The sequence below is a fragment of the Prinia subflava genome, chromosome 14 (genome assembly GCF_021018805.1).
Source record: "Prinia subflava isolate CZ2003 ecotype Zambia chromosome 14, Cam_Psub_1.2, whole genome shotgun sequence".
Taxonomy (NCBI): Eukaryota; Metazoa; Chordata; class Aves; order Passeriformes; family Cisticolidae; genus Prinia; species Prinia subflava.
Window position 1 is genome coordinate 10837791 of NC_086260.1, and position 16874 is coordinate 10854664.

At 52.5% G+C, this 16874-nt stretch overlaps 1 protein-coding gene across 3 annotated transcripts in view; it reads right to left on the bottom strand.

Moving 5' to 3' along the window:
* The window catches only part of PLXNA1 (plexin A1), a 120560-nt gene that overhangs the window by 37919 nt on the left and 65767 nt on the right, over window positions 1-16874 (bottom strand). For all 3 annotated transcript variants that reach the window (XM_063411957.1, XM_063411955.1, XM_063411956.1), the window contains exons 9-10: window positions 11771-11885; window positions 6971-7171 (exon numbers count right to left, since the gene is read on the bottom strand). In XM_063411957.1, coding sequence (XP_063268027.1) covers window positions 6971-7171; window positions 11771-11885 — 316 coding nt within the window. The remainder of the gene's footprint in view (window positions 1-6970; window positions 7172-11770; window positions 11886-16874) is intronic.

The window sequence follows — 16874 nt, forward strand, 5'->3', positions numbered from 1 at the left end:
TCAGCATGTCCAGCACTGCCTCAGCTGCTGCCCCACACAGGACCCTCTGCAGTGGGTCTGTTCTACTCAACCCCTCCACAAGGCCCAGGAATGTGGCCCATGAAGGAGGCCAGTGTGCACAGGAAAACACTTCAGTCTTCTCACCTGACTATCAAAGCTGGCCCCTTCTGTGCTGAGTCTCCCCCAGACAGGCAGCATCACCAGTCCAGCATCAGACATGACACCAAAAGAGTGAGACCTGGCTATGGCAACACCCCCCTCCCTCAGCTCTACAGGGTGCCAATGAGAGCCAAGCCTGGACCTCCATTACAGCTTTTTGTTGGTGATCCTTTGTCCGTGAGCCACTCCACCCAAATGTAGGATGGAAGACTCCAAAATTAAGCCCTCCCCAGGGAGGAAGGCTGCTGCTGGTCAGCCATACACAGCAGTTGTCAGACATAACGCACCCAGCTGCAAATCCAACAGCTCCACCACCATCACCTCTCTACAGGCAGAGCCCCATTACCCCCAGCACAGCCCCCCAGATATGGCACCTCTTGTAATGTTTGCTCAGACGACTTTCACCACATCTCCACCACACACCATCTACCATCAGAGCCTCTCAGCAACATTCCTGTTACTAGGCCTGGGAAGATAAAGCCAGAACTGGGCTAGGAGTCCAGATCCTCCCACTGGCTGTCAGGGGTGACTCTATTGAATCCACTACTGTGATGTGCTGAGTTCACTTCACCCTATCCTATTCCCACCCAAAGATATCCTCAACAGAACCACAACACCAGACCTGTAGTAGTGAGCAGAGACCATTCCCTGGCAGCAGGAGGGAGCACACGCTGGGGAGGGTGGTGGCCGTGCTGGAGCAGAATTTAGCTGTGACGAGCCACGTGGCAGCGTAAGTGAAATTGGCATTTTCAATTTGTACTCTGACATGTCTCATTTGGGGCCCTGGCATCTCAGGAAGGCATCCAGCCTGCAGCTGTCCAAAACACTTATTTGCATCTCTCTGCCCTGGCTGCTTTTGGAAATTAGTTCTTCTGGGAGGTGGGTTGGAGGAAGAAGAATAGGGGGAGAGGGAGGCAGAACATTAACTCTTCATGCACAGGTCCTGAGACAGCAAGAGGACAATTGCACGAGAGACTGTTTCCCTCTGGGAAAGGACAGAGTACCAAGGATGCTGACTTTTGCTGTGGCAGGGAGCTGGAGTGGACAGCAGGGAGCAGCGGGAGCTCAGGTTTGTGTGAAGGGAAGTGGCGGAGCTGGAGTCGTCACCCCAGTTGGTGTTCAAAGCGTGGGATCACCAAGGGAACATGGATATCAATGAAAAATGTGTCCTGTGCATCTGCGTGTCTGTCAGCAGCCTCTAACCTGCCCTGCAGAGACAGCAGTGGGTCTGTGGCTTGGATATTGTTCCTGGTCCCTGTAGAATGCTGGAGCTGGAGTCAGGACTTGGCTGCACACAGGCAGGAGCTGCAGCTGCAGGGTCTCTGGGCTTGGTGTCCTGGGACTTGGAGATCCACCAGATCGCTCTCTAATTTCCAAAGCATCTTGTATTTTGAAAGGTGTTTCCAAAAGGCCTCCTCACAACAGCCCTTGCCATAGTGTAAACTCAAAAATGGCCTCTCTACCCATGGGCACGGCCACAGCCAGGGAGGCGGCAGCATCCAAGTAAAGCAGCAGCCACCTTCCAATCCTGAAGGCCCCACAACTGCTGGGGTTCAGGCAGGGGACGCTTACCAATCTGTCCATCCTATGGGATCCAGAAAAACCCTCACAGATAGCCAACAGGTTCCATCACACTGGCTCCTCCCTGTTCAGAGCTAATATGGTGTTAAACATCCATTAAACATTTAACTGTTATTAACCTCCCAGTTAATCAATCCCAGTGGCTGGCAGCAGACTGGGATGAGTGGCAGGAGAGTAGGCCAGGATGGGTGTGAGTGGGGGGATGCACCTGCCCAGGCAGTCCTGCTGTCAGACTATCTTTCACTCTACAAAGTTGCCCAGGACCCCCAGCTGTGCCAAAGGATGATTTGGCTTGGCAACTGCTATGAGGACAAGCTACGGGAAAGGGACGTTTGCTCAGGGAGCAAAAAACAACAGGCACAGCCTGAGAGCAAACCAACAGTGCCCAAAAGTGCAGCACAGCCCACAGAAGGGGATGGGAGAAAAGATGCCATCAAGTGAGTCAGCAAATGAGATGAGAACTGCCCGGCTCCTTACTTAACCCAGCCAGCCGCCCTGTCTCTCCCTGAAGAGCTTACAAGGCGAATGTGGAAGAGAGGACAGAGGTTGTTTCAGCCACACCCACCTGGATACTGGTCTTCCCAGCAAGATCTCCTTCTGCAGAGATACAGTTCAGGCAAGAGAACTCCTCACTGAGCCTTTCTCAAGGCTCTTTACCCAAAACTTATCTTAGGCATCTTCCCAAGTAATAACCATTGACCTCGTGTTCTTTTCACACCTCTGATTCTCACACCCACCCTGCCCCCACGCAGGGAATGCCACCAGCCCTGCACACAACTAGGGCTGTGGCTGTCAGCTGCCCTGAAAGTCCCACTTTTGATTCTGGCAAGCCCACTGCTCACACACCCACCAGCTAGCAGCAACAGGCACTGAGAGCTACCCAGCTTCCCTTGGGATGAGAGATTCAGCACTCTGAGAAGGTGCCTCCAGGAAACCACACAGGGGACACCACACAGGGGACACAGCTGCAGCTAGCAGGAAACACTCCAAATCTGTGGGCAGATTGCACTGAGATGCATTTTGGGATGCTCCTGCAAATACCATGCCAACTGGACAAGGCACTAGCCCTTCCCATCCCAGGGGAAGCAGGACAGCCCCACAGCCATCACACCCCTTTCCACAGAGCATCCATCCCACTTCAGCCACAACATGACAAGCCCATCCCTGGGGAAGGCAGTAGAGGGGCTGCTCCTCTGCAAGCAAACCCACACATTCAAATTTCCTGTGCAACCCCCCTCACTCCCATATGCACCATCCCCCTGGGCTGCATTTCTGGAGGAGTGCTCGGGCTGCAGCTGTGTCCTATTTTTCTGCAGTTGATGACCTCAACTCCTTCCCCGCACTACAGGGACGGCAGTAATGTACATCGCATCTCGCCAGGGCTCAACTGCAATTCATCATTATTTTATCTGCTGGAATTTAATTGGATCCTATCAAACTCTCCTGATACTCCCTTTTCACTTTAAACACTGCTGCAGGAAAGATAAATGTAGGCACCACTAGGACGGAGAGCACGGCTTTGTTGGCGAACAGAGCTGGGGCTGTGGGCTCCAATCCTGCTTCCCTCTCCATGGCTGGTTAATTAGAGATACATATACTGAAGGTGTGCAGTGCTCAGAACAGGGCATGTGTGTATGATTTATGTTCCTCTATAAATACACCCTGGGCCGAGTAAAATACCGTCATCCACACAACAGCACAACTTGACAGTAACATTCAGTCTCTGATTGTGCATCTCCTTTTTCTCTTTTCACATGGATCTCCTCCTTTCCTCCCCCATCACACACAAGCTTCTTCACCTGGATTCCTCTTGCCTCAAATCCAGCACGGTATGAGAAACTGAGACCCTGGGAATATGTCAGAGCAACACTCAGGTTCTACAGCAACAAAAAAATACCCAGAAAGCATAAATCTGAGAGGTCTTACTCCACTCCTCAGCATCCACACTTGGGGCTGGGCTTCAGCATCAACACTGGGGTACCACACATGCGCCTAGCCTGCCAGCCCAGCTTGCTCTGCACCCACATCACTTTGTCCCAGCAATAATGCTCACTCCAGGGTGAACATCCCAATCCGAGTCTAGCCAGAGGGCAGGAACCTCCACAGCCACAGCAGAAAAAGAGGGCTAGGTGGGCTCTCCATGCCAGGGGAAAGTAGTGAGAAAGAAACCAAAAGGGAGCCAGGGAGGTGACACAGCTGCTCCTCACCATGTGGGGCTTTGGTTAAAAAGGAAGGGAAATAACTGAGGCATGATGCTTAATTTAAAGTGCTGAGACAACAAGCTCACGAAAAGGAGATCAAGGGTTCTTCCTATTTATACATTTAAAGGGAAACAACAGCTCTGGGGATATTTCAGCCTTAAAAGGAACATTTTAGAGAGAAAAGCCAAACACTTGACAGTGAGAAACACCTGTAGCCATTTTGCAAAGGACAGGACTAAATCAGATCAAGTCCAATGTTACAGCATTAGTGCAGATTTGGGACTGTGGCACTTTTCAACAGCAAAACTGTTTCATTTTTGCAGCAATCAGGAGGATGAACTCTACTGAGGGATGTCAGATGAGAAAGAATAGGCAAAGGCAAGGATATTTGGGAAATGAATCTCAGTGGCATTAACCTTATGCATTAAGACAGGTGACCATTTCTCCATTCTCTGCTGCAAAAAGCAAGCCTGGAAATGTCTGCCTCCAGAGGATTAAAAGCAATCAATTGGAAAAAATTAGTTTATTGGCAAAGATCTTCATTTTCTTAGTTAGGCTTGTCTTTCCTTTTTGCATCTTTACAATACATGTGGAAAACTATTAGGGTTGCTTTCCTCTTGGAGAGCATAAAGAGACCAAAGTGAGGAGGCAGAAAAGGTTCTTTCGGCTTGGTTGATGGCCTGGGATGCTGGGGAATACCAGGGCTGGTCTTCCTTGAGTTTGCCAAAGATCTATGGGGTGTTTCAAACCATGTTTACAGTCAACACTCAGACCTTAATGAATGGACTCCTGAATATTTAACCAAGATGTCCTTTCTTCAAAGTGCTAACAACTCACTGGAGTTTGACAAGCACTAAAAAGAAAGAATTTTAAGGGGCTTGACTTATTATGCCTTTCATTCCCCAGAGATTCAGGAAAGCATCCCCAATTCCACAGAGTATTTAACCTCTTGTTTAGATCCCAGTGAACTCCTAGAAACACTGCGTGCTTAAATGCCTTTTGGCATCCATCCTTCACTTGTTGACTGGGAAGTTGTCATCCTTTTTCTATTTCTCCACTCGCCAGTGCTCTCCACACCAAAATCCTAACTTAAAGGATGAAGTGCAATGGAAGAAGCCGTTGGGCCATGGGTGGGAGAGCCTGAAGCACTATCAAGCGGCCAGATGGACTGCAAAAAGACACGAAGGAGACAAACAGCACACAAGTGTGAATCTGAATCCCCCACACCATAACGCAGCCTGGCTCAATGCCCTCAAACATTAAAGCAGGCGAGCAGACCCTGAAAGCAAAGCAGCTTCTTTCAAGTCAAAACTCTCTTTTTCTCTTTGTGAAGCCACCCTGCACCCAAAAGCCACATCTCCTGCCCCAGACTGCAGCCCCATGGAGCTGCTGCAACCTGTTCCACATGCGTCTCACAACACCACACACATGCCCTTCTGACAATTTGTGCTGTTTTCACAGCATCCTCGACACTTTCCAGGTCAACCATCCACCACTGTCAGCCCAGGATAAGGTGATGGTTACAGCTGTCCTCCCGTTTGGAGAGCTGCAGAGGCCATGCAGCTCATGGCACCAACCCTGGCAGTCACAGCATCCCATGAGAAACACAGAGACTGCATTGTGGTTTAGACTCTCCCTCCTGCTTGACAAGTTGAAACATACTGGGGAGAAATGAGTTCATATTGTTCAGAGCCTCTCTGCAAGCTCCACCTCCGTTATGTAAAGGTTCCCCTCTGGCGCAGGCACCTCTCCCCAACACCCCACAGGAGCCATCAGGCTGCTGCTGTCAGCACTGTGCAGCCACAGCACTTCCCTACAGGGAGCATCCTGCAGCACACACATCCCAGACTGCTCTGGAATAAACTCAGCCAAACTCCACACTACAGAACTGGGCAGGAGACAGCTGCCAGCTCCAGGCAGAGGAGACGTGGCAGGAGGCTGGACTGGCTGTATAGCATCCCTCCAGGACTGCTGCCCAGGGCAGGAGGCAATGGTTCAGGATGCTCTTCCTGTCCAAAGGCTCTGCAGCCCTGGGATCACTGGAGGAGGGAGGGAGCCAGTACTCATCTTCAATGGCTTCTAAATGTCACTTGTGCCACCAAAGGGAGCAGGGATCAGCACTGGTGTTAGGCTGCAAATGAGCTTTCACAGTATGAGAGATGAAAAACAAATTTTAAAAGGATTAAATGGGAGAGCAAAGGGAGGGGCTGGCTCAATTCGGATGAGGGCAGGTTGGTGTAGAACACAGCAGGCAGCTGAGGAGCTGAGCAACAGCATCTCCCAGTGGGGCTATTAGCACCCAGAGTGGCTTTGTTCATGGGCCTGGTGCACAGCCAGAGGCGCACACAGTTCACCCAGGGCTGCTAAACCCCCTCCCACTTAGGGGATAAGATGCCTGGAGAGGGCAGAGAAGGCAGAGATGCCTGCAGGAGAGAGCCAAAGTGACAGGGCTGCAGGGGGCAAGGACACAGAGGCAGAGAGCAATGCAGGGAGCATGGGGTGGAGGGCAAGTAGGCAGGCAGCGGAAGGAGGCAGCTGCTGGTCAGATCAGGGATGGAGTCAGGGATGGACAGAGGCTGCAGGGGAGGAGGGGAAGTGCTTGCAGGGCTGGCAGGCACAGCTGCATGTGGAGAGTTCCATATGTGCAATGGGACACAGAGGTGTTACCTCCTTTCTGCCTGTAAAATGGGACAGCTTGGTGTGTGGGGGAGCTCCAGCACATCCGGGCCCAGCTGGCTCCAGTCCAGGCAACTTTCTTCAGCTTTGCAAACCAAATTTCCTTGGAAGTGCTCCTAAAGCCTGGTAACTTCACCATTGATCCTATCTGGATCAACCCCAAGCAGCCTCCAAGTGCCCCTGGGGGGTAGTGGCAGGGAGCCCACCTCACATCCCACAAGCAACATAAACGCCCATTACCTGCCCACGAGAGAGCAGAACTGCCCATGCAATGAGCTGGGGTGGTCCTGGGGCAGGCAGGAAGGAGCAGCCCACGGCAGGGCCCATGTCAAGGAGAGCTCTGTCACACTCACCGAGGTGTTCTGGCACTGGATGCTGGTGCTGTTGAAGCGCAGCGCGGTGACGCGGGTGGTGCTGCCGGGGATGTGGAAGATGCACTCATAGTTGCGCTGGCCAGACTGCGGCTGCGGCAGGTTCTTGGCTGTCAGGGTGATGGGTTTCACCACACCCACGGGGATGTAGATCTGGGTGGAAGGCAGGATCTGAGGGCAGTCCTGCAAGGGAAACAAGAGGCAGATGATGAGACAGGAACACTGTACAGCCTCCCCCAGCACCTCTGTGACCCTCTCCAGGCTGGCAGGCTTGGCAATGCACTTCAAAAACATCACCCTGAGCACATGCTTGAGAAAATCCTCATGTGCAGCAACACCAAACCAGCCTCCTATGCCTGCTCTGCCCAAAGCCCTGAAGACAGGAAAGAAGTATACAAAGAAATCTGGTGGCAGGGCAGTAGAGTGTTTCCTACAGCTCAGGTCGATTTAGGTAGGAAGTGGGGAGAGGAACCATCTCTGGAATCTGTAACCTGCCACTGCAACAGCAATACGTGTTTGGGCCAACTGGTAACAATATGGATTTCAATGCCATCACTGCAGCCAGTAGCTTTTAGAGTTAATGCCCATTGGACTGTGCATTGTCAAGCTACCTGCTCAGGCCTCCTGTTTCCCTTAACAGCCTCCATCCTCCTTCCTTCATAAGTAGAGTAGTTTTCCCTCTTTGATACAGTAATGTTCTCCTGCACTGTGGCAGAAAACCTGCTTTGCAGCAAATTTTGCTGCTGCTGCTTCTATCTCCACCAACTCGAAGCAGTGTCACCCCACCCAGCCCAGCTGCAGGCTGCCCAGCAGACAGTGACTCCAGCCAGGGGATGCTGCTGAGTCTGAGCTGGAGAGGAAAGCACCTCCCTGCCAGTCCCTAGGGAAGGAGACATTGGGAGAGCAAAGCACTCCAACTCTAATAGCTGCAGGCTCCCAGCTGCTCCAGGGGAGCTGGTGACTCTTGTGTGCAAAGCACAGGGGAGCAGGAGGGAGTGAAAATAAATGAGCTCAGGCAGCAAAAACAGCTCTGCAGCCCCGGCGGGTAACGCTTTGGCAACAACAGCCTGATGCAATCCCACGCCAGCTTTGCCGAGCCGGTCAGAGGTCTCACACCTACAGCAGCTACTCCTGGGAGTGTTGGCTTGAAATAACATCAAGAGGGAGTAACATGTGAGCTGCTTTGATAACAGAAATGCAGTGGACACAGCTGCTCCACTGCTCTCACAAAGCGTCCAATAGCCACAGTGCAGCTGCAGGGACAGCTCTGGCCCCAAGGCCACCAGAAGCCACGTGTGACAAAGGCTGCCCAGCTGCCTCCTGCCATCCTGCAGCAAGCCAGGCCAAACCTTACAAAGTGTTTAAACCTTTATCTCAGCCAGTATGATCAATTAACTTTCAAACAATGCAGAGAAAAGAAAAAGAAATTGTTTCATTTGGCAAATCTTGACAGAAAAAACTAACTACTTTTACTCTTTGGGTTTTCTGTTCTTCACAAGTCTGTATTCCACAAAAGCTCAGTTTTCAAGAGAAGAAACTATTTATCTCCAAAACATACTAAACAAAATAGAAGCTGAGAGGAACAGTAGTGTTAGAACCAAATTGGAGATGGCAACAAGGCTGCAGCAGTCTGGGGATGCTGGGCACTGCTCTGCTACCTCCCTTCTCTGTATCATAGCTGCCACTCTGCAAAGTGGGATTTCAGTTTCCTCCCACTTCCAGAATCAGCTCAACTCACAGTAGGGAGACACCTCATGACCGTTGCCATTTCCATGGAGTGTCCCCATGACCGCATGGGGATTGTTCCCCACCAGTTCCCAGCTTGGAAATGCTGTCAGAGGAACAAGCCCCCATCTGCTTCATCTCCTACACATTGCAGGGGGACCCTATGGGTGGCACAAGCCTTCACCACAGGGCGCATGCACACATGGCAAGTATTAACTCCTGGCTCATTCTCCAACACTTCCATCTCCTCTTTTTTCAGTAATTATTGCCACAGTCCAGCTGGGGTGGTGGGTGAGTCCATGCCCTCCAGGCTGGGCTCATCATGGCTGTGTGCAGGCTGGTGCCCAGGGAGCACAGCAGGCACATGTGTCCCTCTCCCCACACAGGCAGGTGGGCTCATTCTGCCAATTCGCAGTTTGAGCCAAGTCCCCCCATGATGTCACGTGCTCCACATCTGCCAGCAGAAGTGTGTCATTCAGCAAAAATGTCAGCCTGTGCCCAAACAGGAAACACCTGGTGCTGGTGGGCGCCCGGGGTGCCCGGAGGGGTGGGGGTACAAGGCCAACTCATTTCCCCTCTGAGTAAGTCCAACCGCTGCCCAGTGCTTCCATCCCTTAGGAACACTCTGCATGGCCCACAGAGCTCTGTGTCCTGCCAAAAATAGCCCCTCCCAGCAGAGCCCCAGGCCCCAGGAACAGAGAGCTACGAAGGCATAGGATAAGCAGAAAAGCAAGGCCCTAACTCACACAAATTCTCAAGCATCATACAACTCCGATTTTCTCCACAAAAACCATTTTTCTAGCTGGATGAGAACATGGCATGGGTGCCCAGGTTTGTCTAGAGAGGCAAGAGCTTTAGAATCACACTGCAAATGCTGCCATTTGGATTCCTCTGGCAGCTTCCAGCTCCAGCTGCAAGGCTGTGCATCAGCAGAGATAGGACAAAGGCAGTCTGGAACTGGGCCTGACCCCAGCTCTGAGATTCCTTCACAAAGTCCTCAGCCCCTCCCACTGATAGGGAATGAAGAAAAAACACTAGCTGAACCTACCTAATCTGAACCAACATACTTATTCCCCACAGTCCGGGAGCCTTTCACCCTCCAGAGCAGCTCTGCATCAGCAGGGGCTGTCTCAAAAGAGCAGCCTTCTGGGATGGGTTGCTCCAATGTCCATCACTGACCACCCTTGGCCAGCACTGCCCACCACAAGTGGAAAAAAAAAAGAACAACAGAAAAAAAGAACAGCCTGTGCTGCTTCATCACCTCTTCCCCAGCCCTGCACCCCCGCAGCAAAGCTACAGAGGAGGGCAATCTCCAGAGCCCAGGCTTTAAAGCTACCACAGCCAGTGGACAGGAACATCTGGACTACTGCCACCATTTCCAGGCACATTTATGTGAGTGGTGGCTCCTACCCACACCCCATTCCAGCCCTGCCACTCCCAGAAATCCAGACAAACATTCCTGGCATGCCCAGGACAGAGTGCCACAGGTCACTCTGTTTTCCTACAAAACAACCACTTTCCCATCCAGGATATTGTGGTGAACTACCCATGGGAAGAAGCAGAGACAGAGTTACCCTCTGTCCCTGCATTTTCTGACCAGCTCCCACCTCACTCCAGTCAACACAGACAGACCAAATCCTGCTTAAAATAACCTTCCTGCAGAGAGGATGGGGCTGGATGTCTACCATTAACTTCTCCAGTGCTGCCACGGGACTGGCACTGAGGCTCTCCACCCACCACACCACCCTGCTGGGGACCAGTATGGCCAGGGATGGGGACAGGATGTCTCATCTCAGCCTGGTCACGGAGCCCACAGACGCAGCTGGTCTGAGGATGCCTCACCATCCCTGCTGGGAACTGCTGAGGCCACACCAATGTGCAAACAGGCTGAGCCAAGCGATCCAAACCTCAAACCAGGCATTGGTCCATTTCCCAGTGTGACCAAAAGGTCTGCTGGGGGACACACTGTTCACACTGGGGAGTGACACAAGTTCCTGAGCAGCCAGTCCGTGGGAGAGCTGCACACATCCCAAGGGCACCACCACTGCGGGGTACAGCCAGATGCTTTGGGGTTCATGTCGCAGGGAGGGGACAGAGCCCATGGCCTCAGTGAGGGGAATGGGCAGACATGTTCTGGGTTCCAGTGGTCTGGACACCATGTGTTGTACTTCGCAGAAGCAATGCCAGGGCTGGCTGGAAGCATGACCTCAGGAGCAGGCTTCTGGGATGCCTGAGATAGGCAGATTGCCCACTGGATTTCTTCACAGCACAAGCTAAGAAAAAACAGCTTTTTCCAACTTTCTCAGGTTAGTAAATTCCCCTGGAGGCAGCAGGACCCTTTCCACTGGGGCCATGTAAGTCAATGGGAAAACCAGGTAAGTTCAACTGGAGCCCCCTTCCAGAATAGGGACAGAGTTTCCTTCCCATAACTTTCCCTTCAGGATCCAAATCAGCACTTACTGTAGAACCAGCAGTGGCTTGCCAAACCTCCATACCCAAGCCCAGCAGCCAACAATGCCACCACAGGCTGGGGACAGCAGGATGTCCTGCAAACACCCAGCCGATGGCAGGTTTCCCCAGTGGGTGGCACGGATGCTGCACAGGATGAACCCCCACGAAAGCACATGTTCCTCAGCAAAGCAGCTGAGATGAAGAAGGCGTGATGTGTAGCAAAAACAGTTTGTTTTACAGATTTCAACCTTCCCCTCTCCAAAAACAAGTTGTTCTGCAATGACAGTTCAAGCTTGCTCCCTTCACAAACATCAAAGGAAAATGCTTTAGCATCTCTGCCTTTGTTTTTCCTTTCATTGAGCCTAAAGTGCTCCGGGTTTCAGCCAACTTCCCAAGCTGCCTCTCTGCAGCCCCACAGCCTCTCCCCACCAGCACATAGTTCTGTCAGCATTTCCCTTTCCTCCCTCACTGCTTCTCAGGCAGTTCCAGCACCCCAGGAGAGGCAGTGGGACTGATTTCTGAAGGAGTTTATCTTCTTCTAAACCCTTACCCAGAGAGCAGGGGACCGTAACAGGACCAGAACAGGCGAGGGGAGCAATCTCTTACCTCAGAGAGCTTGACACGTCCCTCCAGGAAAGAGCAGTCAGCAGCGTTGTGTGTGCAGATGTGGCGGTACTTGCACCAGTGGCAGGGGAAGGAGCCGTTCACACAGGACAGGCAGCTGCAGAGAGAGAGAAGTGCACAGTGCTTAGGGCAGCATCAAGGCAGAGTCCACAGGGACATTTCCTGGGATGCATCAGCAGGACAGCATCCGTAGGTGATCCGAGATCCCTTATCCATGGGGCACATCCACGCACTGGGAGGGAGATGCCTGCACAACCTGAACTCCCAGGCTTTGCCCGTGGCAGGACGGGGTGATATGATCTTTCAGACACGACAGGATTTGTGTCTCAGCTGAAGAGGCCACGTTTCCTCCTCCTGCTGGCAGGCTGACCCTGACTGCCCCTCTCCAGCAGGGGCTGAGCTCCAGACTTTGGGAGCTTTATTTGGGTTCAATGAAAGGCGATTTCTGCAAGAGGCAGCAGAACAAGGGCTCTGCACCACAGGGGAACAGGGGAGAAAGGGCTAGATTAATGCATGCTCATTGAGAGGAAAATTATAACTGGCGAAAGGTTGGGACAGATTAACATTTCAGGACTGTAGCGCCTTTCAGCTGCTCACAATAGGTTGTGTGTGACCCCCTCCCTCAGCCCCCTCAGGCCCAGCCCTCCACAGCCACGCGTGCTTTGTGTCTGTGGCTTCCACCTCTCATCAGCCCCAGACACTTCCATCTCCCTCCCCAGCCTCGTCTCAGGGCTCGTTGTGCCAGGGATCACTCCTGCTCCCCTCTCCCCATCTTTTCTAGGGGTGTGTTCAGGACCCAGGGATGCCAGGAGCCCCATGCTCTGCTTCCCATTCCTCTTAGCAATGAAACTGGCCCCATGGACCTGACTCCCGAAAGCAGGAGGGGACACACAGAGTCCCACAAACATTCACAGGAGTGGCACCTCAACAACCTGGCTAGCTTCCCTTGCTAACCCCCTCCCAGGCATCTCTGTTTGCAGGCATACGGCATCCCACAGCTGGAGGGAGGCTTTTGGAGGTTTCACCCCTGTGAGGAGAGAAGGGGCTGAGCCCTCTCTGCCATGCTGTTTAAGGGGGCATAGCAGACAGGTCCCACATTTAGTACATGAGCCTTCATGGGGCGGGCCTGCACCAGACATGTCTGTGCAGCCCAAGCTGTTCTCCCAAGAAGGAGATGGGAGAGCTGCTGAGGCATAAGCTAAAAAGCAGTAAAAATAATCAGCCTGGCTTAAAAAAAAAAAAAAAAGGAAATAAGAAAAAAAACAAAACAGAAGAAAAGAAAAAAACAGCAGCACTAGTTTTCTCCCTAGAAGGCTCATACCTGCTCCTCACTGATCCAAGCATCAAAAGGATCAGGCCCAAAGCAATTATATTTAAACAAAGACAGGCTCTTTTCCCGAACACAGCTCTGGCAGGAGGCAGGCAGCCCTGCCCAGCCCATTCCTCCTCCTAATCACAGCTACCTGTCTGCCTCTACCCCTGGGAAGCGACAGAAAAACAGCATCACCCTGTGAGGCAGCAGAAAGACAATCTTCTTGGAGAAGATATCCTTGGTGGCAGAGCCTGGCATGCCAAATCCCTCACCCTCCAGCAGAATAGTCACTTTGGAGATGTGGGGACCTGGGGGAGCCACAGGGCGAGGGCAGCCCAGGGGTGCAAAGACACACCCAAGGCTTTGCAGGACCAGGTCTCCAGCATGCCCTGGGGTTTCACACACCATTACATATACAGCAAGAGCTTCCCAAATCCATGCGCACACACTAAGGAAATATTTAATTAAGCTGCTTGCAAAGGGGGCTGGAAGTCATTTCCATGTTTCGCTCACATTTTCACTTCCAAATGAACAGCCCTTTTAGCTTTACCCACAAATATGCTAATTGAGATGCTCCTTATGCAAATATATGCAATTTTATTTCAGCTGCAGAGATTCAACTTAAAAGCAGAGCCACAGCCTCCTATCTCTGGTTGCTTTGATGGAGGGAGGTGCAGAGGGTGGGGGGAATAGGGAACACAAACAAAGGCAAAGGACAGCTCCTGCCCTCCTGCTAAGGACTCAGGCAGGACCAGTGGACAGATAAATCCAGGATATGGAGGGGCAAGACAGGGAACATACAGATTAATCCTCATGGTGGGGAGTAGCACAGCCCCAGAGAGGTCACATAAGAGAGAAGCACAAGCAGCCACAAGCCACATGCTGGGGCCCAACTACCAAGCTGCAGCACAACCTCCCATGAATCACCCCCACCATCCTCCAAAGAAGAGATTTTGCAGTCACCAGGTCCTTCAGGGTCTTCAAAAAGACTCTCCAGTCCCTTTCCCAACACCTCACAAGGCATCTCAAAGCAGCTGAGTGAAGTTCCTGATGCAGCCCTGCCCCAGGCACCCCAACACCAACAGCTGCAGCTCCACTTTGCAGTTCTTCAGGGTCAAAGCCAAGTCTTGGCTATTTCAAGATCCTCCTCACCTGAGGGTCTCCTTTGCCATTTAATTACTGCAGCTCCCAGCTGGTCTCCTGGTCCCCACTTGTCAAAGGACCTCAGGTTATCTTCCACATACACACTGAGGTGCATGGTTCCCCCTTCCTACTTTAGCCCTCCCAGTTGCTTCTAACTTCACTGAGCCATTCCTAAAGCCTCATCCTCGGTGATGGTTTCCACACTCTCCCTTCTGCCATAAAGACGTCAAATACCACTCTGAGAGCACACACACCTTGCTCTGCAGCATTTCCGCTGCGTTTAGAGCCCATCCAGGTCAAAGTGGTGAGTGAGTTGGCACCTGGGTGCCAGTAACATGGTGAAACACTGTTTACAGCCTGCCTTGTCCTGCTGGCCTCAGCATGGCTGTTTGACCACCACAGCACCCTGCAAGGCTGCCCAAAGCCTGGGACAGAAGCTGAGGCAGGGATCCCTGGCTGTTGGTCAGGCTGGGCAGTGTGGCTGGGGCTGTGTCCCAGTGTGTCCATGTCCCGGTGCATCCACGTGCCACTGCTGTCTGTTCCTGGCACAGGAGCAGGTTGCTTGGCAGCATGATGCCATCTGTGCCGTCTCTCTCCTTCCCACGGTCAGGCACTCTTCCCTCATCACTTCTTGCCTAAGAGGCTTTCATCACTCCTGGTAATTAGAGGGAGGCTCTCCTTCATGTGTTGAAGTGTTCCGCCTCCCCAAAGCGTGCCAGGAGCGCAAGAAGCCCAGCGAGGCAGAAAACCGATGGTGGGGGTGCAACACTGATATGGACCCACAGCTTGTTCCCCATCTGCCTCCTCCCCAGCCCTGCCAGAGATGAAGCCCTGGCAAGGCAGGGAAAGGGGGCCAGACCCACTCACAGTTCCCTCCTTGCCTCCCAATGACCTCATGAGAGAGGCGTGGCACCAGCCTCAGAGCAGCATTTCGGGGTCACTGCGCCAAGTGCCCCATCCCAAAAGACATCCAGGCTCACTCCTGGCCTGAAACCTCCCCCAGCCAGGGCAGGAATCCTTGCAGGCAACAAAGCAGCTCTGCCCAACTTTGAGCGCCCCAGGGTCAAAGCCAGAGCCTCCCCACAGCCCCTACACTTGTCCACATCTCATCCCACAGCTGGGCCAAAAACTCCCAGCACTGCTCCCATCCACTCCATAAATGTAATGCCATGCTAGGGAAACACCTGACAGGGCTGCAGGAAGCAGAAGTGCAGACAGGGCAAAAGGACAGCAAGGATGCCTCTCCAGAGTGGGTACAGAGCCAAAAGCATCACTGCAGGACAAGCCCAGATCCAGGGGTCCCCTTAGGGACTGACTCTTCCTTGAGTCTGCAGGCACCTCCAGTGACCATGAAGAGGTTCCAGCTATCCCCACACATGACCCAAAGAAAAGTTGTAACTTATGGGAAGTGTGGAGAGCCAGCAGTGCTCAGACTCCTCACTCACTCTCCTTCATGCATTGCCAGCCCCAGGCATACCACGTGCCCAAAGGAGCCCAAAGCTCTTCACCATACTGAACAGAGGGGACAGAAAACAAAAACAGCATCCACAGGAGTGAGATAAGCCTGAGCAGCAAACACAAGCAGGACAGGAGGTGTGAGCACTTTACACACACACAGACACTGAGGCTATTTCTGTGGCACAGCATGTCCCTAAAGGAAGGAAGGACATGAAGTGAAGGGCAGGGAGGAAGAACAGGGGGAAGTTGAATGGCACCAAGAGCAGAGCAGGGGAGGTCCATTAAGAAGGGAAATTATAAACACAGTGTTGATGAAAACAGCATCTGTGCAGGCACAGCACAGCCGCCTGCAAGCTCCCCGACTGTTCCTCAGATCTCCTCTTGGCAGGAGGATGCATCCTTAGTGAATACTCAGCTCCAGCACAGCCTGCATCTGGAGCAGCAGCTGTCAGGGCTGAGGGACTGAACTGCAGTGCTTTGGGCTTTATATCCATCTCTACCCTAGGGAGAAGGGGAAATCCTGAAGAGCAGTGGAACCAGACGGTCAGTGTCCCCCCAACCCTTACGCAGACCTACAGGCAGCTTCCTCACTGCTGCCCAGGAAAGGTGTAGGGTGGGAGTCACATCTCACTTCCCTCCATCCCTGCCCATCTCAATCCATTTCTGCCCTTCCTTTCACACCAAACCAGTTATTTTCCATCCCTGCCAGATTTTGCCAAGGTCCTTACTCACAGGGTAGTCCAGAGCATCCACCATCACACTGGAAGATGCAGAATCATGCCCTATGTTTTAAGATAATTCTCTTGAAAGACACTCATCTGCCTCCCCTTACTGAAGCATAAGACCAGGCTGTACCAGCCCTCCTCATTCACAGTATACATGATGTAAACCAGGTTATCCTGAGTTGTCTCTTGGGACATCCTACAAGATTTTCCACCTGCCCCAGCCCAGGAACACACAGGGATCTGTTACCACCACACAGCTCAGCCATGAAAACTCAGATACACTCACTCAACTACTTGCAGCCATCTCTCTATGCCTTTGAAAAGAAAGCATCTGTAAGCATCTGGAAACGAGCAGCAGTGGGCCAACAGAGAAGCATGCCATGTGCAGGCAGAAAGAAAAGCTGCAGAGAAGAGTCCAGTGGCTCAAGGGCTGGCATTGTCCCATGGG